Source organism: Oncorhynchus clarkii, chromosome 14, assembly GCF_045791955.1.
Source record: "Oncorhynchus clarkii lewisi isolate Uvic-CL-2024 chromosome 14, UVic_Ocla_1.0, whole genome shotgun sequence".
NCBI classification, from domain to species: Eukaryota; Metazoa; Chordata; class Actinopteri; order Salmoniformes; family Salmonidae; genus Oncorhynchus; species Oncorhynchus clarkii.
Genome location: NC_092160.1, coordinates 26409474 through 26417762, shown reverse-complemented (window position 1 = coordinate 26417762; position 8289 = coordinate 26409474). Strand labels below are relative to the sequence as shown.

Genomic DNA, 8289 nt, shown 5'->3' with positions numbered 1-8289 from the left:
AAAGACTTCCGGTTTTGGAGCGCCCTTTTGATATTTAGACCGAATTTACTTTAAAAATATCATAATATTTCAGGTGTAGAGTTGGTTATTCGTAGCTTGTTACTAGGGCAGAGTTAATGTTCTATTTTCAGTTTGGGAAGTTGAACGATGTCTGGCTTTTTTGACGGAACTCTCCTGACAGTCACCATGCAGACCTCTCTCGCTCACTCACCGCAGAATGCACTTAGGTTTGTTGCTTAGCATAGCTAGCTAGCCAACCAGCCAGTAGTAGTAGCTACAGTATGTGGCTGATTCCCTACTGTACCAGAAAGTTATAAGGCTGTTATTATGCTAAGGGTATTGTGGAGAGATGTGGTTAGCATTTTTCAATTATATTTATGAAATATTCTAGTCAGAGAATAGAAAAATTCAACCAATTAGAATCACATTTGTTAGTTTATAGATTTTTTTGCAACTGTGAACTTTTATTGTGAGTGTGTGTGTGTTTTGTGTAGCCCCCAGGAGCTGTCCCAGGAGATCAAATCCTTCATCAGTGGCGTGGACCAGACCCAGGGTCGTAAACTCAGCGTCCGTGAGCATGCCCGCTGTGCAGTGCGTCTGCTACGATCCGTGCCTGCCTGTCGTGGGGCGGTGCTTGAGCACCTAAGGGGCGTTTACAACGAGCATGTATCAGCCTTTCTTCACAATCTGGAGGCGGACGGCGAGGGCGACGGGGACTCCAACCTGGAGGACGTCATCATGGAGGTCCATGGCGTCCTGGCAGAGTTCATCAGACTCAACCCCCGAGCCTGGGCTCCCCTCGTCTCCACCTGGGCTGTAGACCTGCTGGGGCAGCTGAGCTCCAAGCATGCTGGTCGCAGGGCAGCTCCCCAATCCTCCAGCCTCAACGAGCTGCTGCAGCTGTGGATGTCCTGTGCAGCTACCCGCTCCCTCATGGAGGCCTATACCCAGTGCCTGGCGGCCATGATAGCCTGGTGTCCTGATCAATGTGTGGACGCTCTCCTGGACACCTCCGTGCAGCACTCCCCCCACTTTGACTGGGTGGTGGCCCACATCGGATCCTCCTTCCCGGGCACCATCATCAGCCGCGTCCTGGCCTGTGGCCTTAAAGACTTCTGCTCCCACGGAACGGCTGACAAGGGTCAGGGAGACAAGAGCAACCGAGTGCCTAAGATCGGCTCTGTGGTGGGGATCCTGGGCCATCTGGCGGCGCGGCACTCTGACAGCATCCGGCAGGAGCTGCTGAGGATGTTCCAGGAGAGCCTCAGTCCCCAGACTATACCCCCCAGCTCTGGGTCCACCTCCTGGGAGCCCTCAGCTCAGCTACGCCGAGGCGCAGTGCCCTTCCTCCTCCAGCTGGCGGTGCTGTCACCCTCTCTGCTGGGCGCCGTGTCTGCTGAGCTGGTGGAGTCTCTACGGCCTCCAGTCTTGCTCCAGCTCCAGGCTGTTCTACAAGGGCTTCCCAGGGACGAACTGGACAACATGATGAGGCTGGTTGTTCACCTCATCGCCCAGAGCCCTGCAGGAGGGGCACGCATCCTCCGTTTCCTCGCTGACACGGCCACCCCCGCATCCGTCATTATCTCCGGCCCAACGCCTTCCCCTCACGAGGGGGTCCGGGAGGCCTGCGACCGCCTCCTCCAGATGCTCCTGCTGCATCTCCACAAGCTGGTCTACACCTGCTCAGAGGGGGACGACGGCTACTACAGCCGCCCCCACTCTCCCTCCTCCCAGGCCCCCCGGGTAGTCCCCTTCCTGGAGGAGATGCAGTCACACGTGGGAGAGCTGTGTGCCGAGACATTGAGGCTGGAGAGGAAGCGCCATCTCTGGCTGCACCAGCTGCTGTGTCTGCTGTCTGTGTACAGGGGCCCCAGTGTGGCCACGGAGGCCCTCTGTCAGCTGCTCACCCTGGCACGGAACCCAGACCAGCTGGCCCTGGCCTGGCAGCTCCACACCCCGTTGTCCACCTGCCTGCCAGGCCTCATCCCTGCAGCAGTGACCCGCTGCGTGGCCCAGATCCACACACACACCCTGGGACCCAAGCAGCTCTGCCAGCTCCTCCTCAACCTGGCCTCTGTCATGCAGAGTGTACAGGAGGAGGAGAGGAGGGGTCCTGGAGGCATGGGAGGAGGAGGTGCTAGTCCTCAGTCCTCCATGGCAGTGCAGGTTGGAGCAGCGGTCTCGGGACACCTCCATGATTTCTGCCCTCTGCTCCTCCACAGTGACCCGGCGGTATCCCACGCTGCCGTGCGGCTCCTGTCCCGCAGCCTCCTCCCCCGTGCCACCCTGCCTTCCCACCTGCTGCTCGTCTGTCGGGCCGCCGTCACACACTTCTTCCTGGCGCTGCGGAGGAGAGTACAGGCAGGGAAGGGGAGAGACGGAGGGCAGGGAGGAGAGGCGGTGAACTGTTCGGTGCTCCTCCTGTCCCGTCTGGCAGGTTACTCCCCTCTAACCCTCAAATGTGTCCTGCTGCAGCTGGTGGAGGGAGCTCTACATAAAGGAAACGCTGACCTGTTCGGAGGGCAGACCCCCATCTCCCCGTCCTTGGCCCCTGACCGGGGGGGCTTCCTGCTGGACATCAACTGCAGGTTTGGCACTACGGTCAACTTCTCTGGTAGTGTGTGGTCTGTGTTCCATGCTGGGGTGATAGGGAAGGGTCTGAAGCAGCGCAGCGCTACGCCTCACCCCGACGCCGCCAGTGTCATACAGAACGTCCAGACTCTGCTGGCTGTCACTGTCCAGTGCTGCAGCGCGCCATCTGGGAATGGTGGCAACAGTGGCGGCGCCCGACACCAATCCTCCGTCGTTCCCGACGAGCCGCCGCCCATCAACGCTGAGGCGGCCAAAATGATGGCGGTGACGCTGGTGGAGTATATCTGCCCCGACGTGGCCAACGGGGAACTGTCATGGCCGCCAGAGGAACACGCCCGCACCACTGTAGAACGTGACATACACATCCGCCGCTGCTTCGAGGCCCACCCTGTCCTCTTCCCTTTACTCCATGTTGTGGCTGCCGGGCATCCTGCTCTCTGTTACTGTTCTGCGGTGCTCCGGGGCCTGCTGGCCACTCTGCTGGCCCACTGGGAGGCTTCGAGGGAGCCTTTGGCAGTAGACTCTCCCTGGCACCTCCAGGCCTCCTGCATGCTGGTGTCATGTATGGGCGAGGGCCAGCTGCTGCCCCCGGTGCTGGGCAACGTCCACGAGGCCTTCCCCTACCTGACGCCCTTCGAGGTGAGGCTTCTCCTCCTGGCTGTGTGGGAGTATGTGAGGGGCAATGGCCCCATGCCACAGAAGTTTGTATTCAGTGCCGAGAAGGGCCTGTTCTGCCGGGATTTTGCACGGGACGGAGACGTGGCGAGATACGTAGCGCCCATCCACAGTGTCCTGCATAAGAACATTGACCGGCTGGGGCATCTATGCTGGCGTTTCCAGCTTTGAACAAGGGAAGGAGAGAACTGAAGGAGGGATGGATGGATGAAGAGGATGCAAGAAGGGGACGCTTGGGATTGATTGTGAAAGATGAGGAAGGTGTGGTTATAGGTCATTGTGGAGATGTTGCTTTGCCGTTTTCTAAGTTTGGTTTTTGCTCTATCACTGTCATCTAGTTCTGTATGCACTCTGAAGCATACAGTGCCTTCAGGAAGTATTCATACCCCTTGACTTTTTCCACATTTTGTTGTGTTACAATGTGAGATATTAAAATGGATGTAATTGTCAACGGTCTACACAAAATACTCTTTAATGTTAGTGGTGGAAAAAGTACTCAATTGTCATACATGAGTAAAAGTAAAAGATACCTTATTAGAAAATTACTCAAGTTAAAGTCACCCACTAAAATACTACTTGAGTAAAAGTCTAAATGTATTTGGTTTTAAATATACTTATGTATCAGAAGTAAATGGAATTGTTAATGTACTTAAGTATCAAAATTAAAAGTTGAAACCATTTAAAATTCCTTATATTAAGCAAACCAGACGTCACAATTATTTAAAAAAAATGATTGACGTATAGCCAGGGGCACACTCCAACACTTAGACATAATTTACAAACGAAGCATTTGTGTTTAGTGAGTCCGCCAGGTCAGAGGCAGTAGGGATGACTAGGGACGTTCTCTTGATAAGTGTGTGAATTGGACCATTTTCATGTCAAAATATAATGAGTACTTTTGGTTGTCAGGGAAAATGTATGGAGTAAAAAGTACATTATTTTCTTTACCAATGTAGTGAAGTAAAAGTCATATAAATAGTAATGTACAGATACCCCCAAAAACTACCTAAGTAGTACTTTAAAGTATTTTTTACTTAAGTATTTTATGCCACTGTGTAATGGCAAAGTGGAAGAAAAATTATTATATTTATAAGAATGAAACACTAATATATCTTGATTGGATAAGTATTCAACACCCTGAATCAATACGTGTTAGATTCAACTTTGGCAGTTTTTACAGTGGAGTCTTTCTGGTTAAGACTCTAAGAGCTTTGCACATCTGGATTGTACAATATTTGCACATTATTATTTTAAAGCATATCCATAACATGATGCAGCCACCACCATGCTTTAAAATACAAAGAGTGGTATTCAGTGATGTGTTGTGTTGGATTTGCCCCAAACATAACGCTTTGCATTCAGGACATGAAATTCATTTTTCTGCAACATTTTTTTGCAGTTTTACTTTAGTGCCTTATTGCAAACAGGATGCATATTCTGTGCAGGCTTCCTTCTTTTCACTCTGCCAATTAGGTTAGCATTGTGGAGTAACTACAATGTTGATACATCCTCAGTTCTCTTATCACAGCCATTCAACTCTAACTGTTTTAAAGTCACCATTGGCCTCGTGAAATCCCTGAGTGGTTTCTTTCTTCTCCGGGAACTGAGTTAGGAAGGACCCCTGTCTTTGTAGTGACAGGGTGTATTGATACACCATCCAAAGTGTAATTACAGTTTTTCCCAATTGCTAAAACACAATTTTGCTAACTAGGCTGGTTTTATCAAAATACTTAACACAATTCAAAAAACCACACATCCAAACTGCAAAAAACCTCATATATCCTGCAAAATGAAGCCCTGCAACCAAAACTACATATAGAATTATCGAAATCAAACGTTTGCATGAAATGGCCCACACTTCATTCATATAACCAGATTTTTGTCTAACCAACTACACACACTTCATTCATATTACCAGATTTTTGTCTAACCAACTACACACTGTTGGGCATAATGAAAAGCACTCATCTTTAGTATGCTTTGCCATAATAGTAAAATAGTTCAAATTGTAGAAAATTCTTCAGATGCACAGAAATATTTGTAGATACACACACATGCTGTTGAAACAATTTTTTAAATATATTTTTTTCACCAAACAAGTCAGTGCAACATATGCACAGCAGATATATTTACATTGGACTGAACCAAAATATGATCACAAAAAGAACAGTCAACTGAAAAAGAAAAGGCAAGAAAAATAACAAGGCAGCATCTTGCCGCACAGCTGGGTCTGGCCACAACGCCTCGGCCACATCACAGCTGGGTCTGGCCACAACGCCTCGGCCACATCACAGCTGGGTCTGGCCACAACGCCTCGGCCACATCACAGCTGGGTCTGGCCACAACGCCTCGGCCACATCACAGCTGGGTCTGGCCACAACGCCTCGGCCACATCACAGCTGGGTCTGGCCACAACGCCTCGGCCACATCACAGCTGGGTCTGGCCACAACGCCTCGGCCACATCACAGCTGGGTCTGGCCACAACGCCTCGGCCACATCACAGCTGGGTCTGGCCACAACGCCTCGGCCACATCACAGCTGGGTCTGGCCACAACGCCTCGGCCACATCACAGCTGGTTCTGGCCACAACGCCTCGGCCACATCACAGGCAATATCTTCCCTTGCCAGACATCGAGGGAAGAAGCGCCTTGAGTGCCTTATCCATCCCTGAATCGCACCCACATCAATCTCATCACATGCCTCTTCCATAGCCTGCACAAGAGGCATGTGCACAAGGGGCTGCCGGTCGTATACCTTCCACCGCCATGCCGAAAATAACTCTTCTATGGGGTTCAGAAATTGTGAGTATGGTGGGAGGTATTGCACGAGAAATGGTGGGTGGTCAACAAACCAGTTTTGGACTGGGGCTGCACGATGAAAGCTCTCGTTGTCCCATACTACAACGTACCGGGTTCTTTGATGGTCTGCATCATTCATACGCTCTGGTGGTATGAGAATGTTGTGGAGTCTGTCCAGAAATGTGAGAATATGGGCTGTGTTGTATGGTCCAAGGTTGGCATGACGGTGGAGGACACCATGCATATTGGAGATGGCAGCGCACATTGTGATGTTCCCACCACGTCGGCCAGGAACATCTATAATGGCTCTGTGGCCAATGACGTTTCTCCCCCTTCTTCTGGTCTTTGCTAGGTTGAACCCAGCCTCATCTATAAAGATGAACTCATGTAGGATTGCATGAGCATCCACTTCCAGTACTCCCTGAAAACAAAGAACAAACGCAGTCAATATGGTGTTATCCAGTACACTGGGAAACAATGTTGTGTGTAGTGTACTGCAGTCAATATGGTGTTATCCAGTACACTGGGAAACAATGTTGTGTGTAGTGTACTGCAGTCAATATGGTGTTATCCAGTACACTGGGAAACAATGTTGTGTGTAGTGTACTGCAGTCAATATGGTGTTATCCAGTACACTGGGAAACAATGTTGTGTGTAGTGTACTGCAGTCAATATGGTGTTATCCAGTACACTGGGAAACAATGTTGTGTAGTGTACTGCAGTCAATATGGTGTTATCCAGTACGCTGGGAAACAATGTTGCGTGTAGTGTACTGCAGTCAATATGGTGTTATCCAGTACACTGGGAAACAATGTTGCGTGTAGTGTACTGCAGTCAATATGGTGTTATCCAGTACACTGGGAAACAATGTTGCAGTCAATATGGTGTTATCCAGTACACTGGGAAACAATGTTGCAGTCAATATGGTGTTATCCAGTACACTGGGAAACAATGTTGTGTGTAGTGTACTGCAGTCAATATGGTGTTATCCAGTACACTGGGAAACAATGTTGTGTGTAGTGTACTGCAGTCAATATGGTGTTATCCAGTACACTGGGAAACAATGTTGTGTGTAGTGTACTGCAGTCAATATGGTGTTATCCAGTACACTGGGAAACAATGTTGTGTGTAGTGTACTGCAGTCAATATGGTGTTATCCAGTACACTGGGAAACAATGTTGTGTAGTGTACTGCAGTCAATATGGTGTTATCCAGTACGCTGGGAAACAATGTTGCGTGTAGTGTACTGCAGTCAATATGGTGTTATCCAGTACACTGGGCAACAATGTTGCGTGTAGTGTACTGCAGTCAATATGGTGTTATCCAGTACACTGGGAAACAATGTTGTGTAGTGTACTGCAGTCAATATGGTGTTATCCAGTACGCTGGGAAACAATGTTGCGTGTAGTGTACTGCAGTCAATATGGTGTTATCCAGTACACTGGGAAACAATGTTGCGTGTAGTGTACTGCAGTCAATATGGTGTTATCCAGTACACTGGGAAACAATGTTGTGTAGTGTACTGCAGTCAATATGGTGTTATCCAGTACACTGGGAAACAATGTTGTGTAGTGTACTGCAGTCAATATGGTGTTATCCAGTACGCTGGGAAACAATGTTGTGTGTAGTGTACTGCAGTCAATATTGTACTTACATCCACATATGCTCGTCTGACCTCTGTTTCTTTGAGAGTTTCTCTCAAATGACACCTTATAAAGTTGTTTCATTCTGATTTGGTTTCGCTTGAGAATGCAAGCCAATGTGGACAGACTGACTCGGTGAATGTTGTTGAATATGGTGTTGTCTTGGATGATGTGGCTTTGAATTTATCGTAATCTGATTTCATTTTCCAAAACCAAGTTTACAATGTTAGCTTCCTGTACCCCGGTGAACATTTGGCCCCTTCCTCCACCATGGTTGCTTCTCTCAGTCCTTTAGAAAAACCATGAACTCCTTTACCAGCTCTACCCCTACCCCCCTCTCTCCCCTCTCTCATTCTCAACCTCCCTCTTCCTCTCTCTGTAATTGCTTCCATTGTTGTTGTAAAACAAAAGGTGCTCACCTGTGGTCTTTTTATAGTGCTTACTTCCTGATTGAAGTGGTAACATTTAACCAGAGGTGTTTGGCCAGGTGGCACATGTATTGGCCAATTAGCTCATGTAGTGTCATTTTGAATGGCTGTGTTTTGAAATGGCAAACATGTGACTTTATGTCAGATTGTTG

At 49.1% G+C, this 8289-nt stretch overlaps 2 protein-coding genes across 2 annotated transcripts in view; one reads left to right on the top strand and one right to left on the bottom strand.

The window, feature by feature from the left end:
* The window catches only part of LOC139366464 (UBX domain-containing protein 1-like), a 53293-nt gene that overhangs the window by 7865 nt on the left and 37139 nt on the right, over positions 1 to 8289 (bottom strand). The window lies entirely within an intron of this gene.
* LOC139366461 (integrator complex subunit 5-like) lies at positions 5 to 3952 on the top strand. The gene is made up of 2 exons (XM_071103958.1): positions 5 to 227; positions 495 to 3952. The coding sequence occupies exons 1-2, from the start codon at positions 148 to 150 to the stop codon at positions 3436 to 3438; spliced, it is 3024 nt and encodes a 1007-aa protein (XP_070960059.1). The 5' UTR covers positions 5 to 147; the 3' UTR covers positions 3439 to 3952.

Excerpts from the sequence above, each read along its gene's own strand:
- LOC139366461 (XM_071103958.1), top strand. The coding sequence starts at position 148 with ATGTCTGGCTTTTTTGACGGAACTCTCCTGACAGTCACCATGCAGACC. Across the intron at positions 228-494 it reads TCACCGCAGAATGCACTTAG|CCCCCAGGAGCTGTCCCAGG; the intron begins GTTTGTTGCTTA and ends TGTTTTGTGTAG.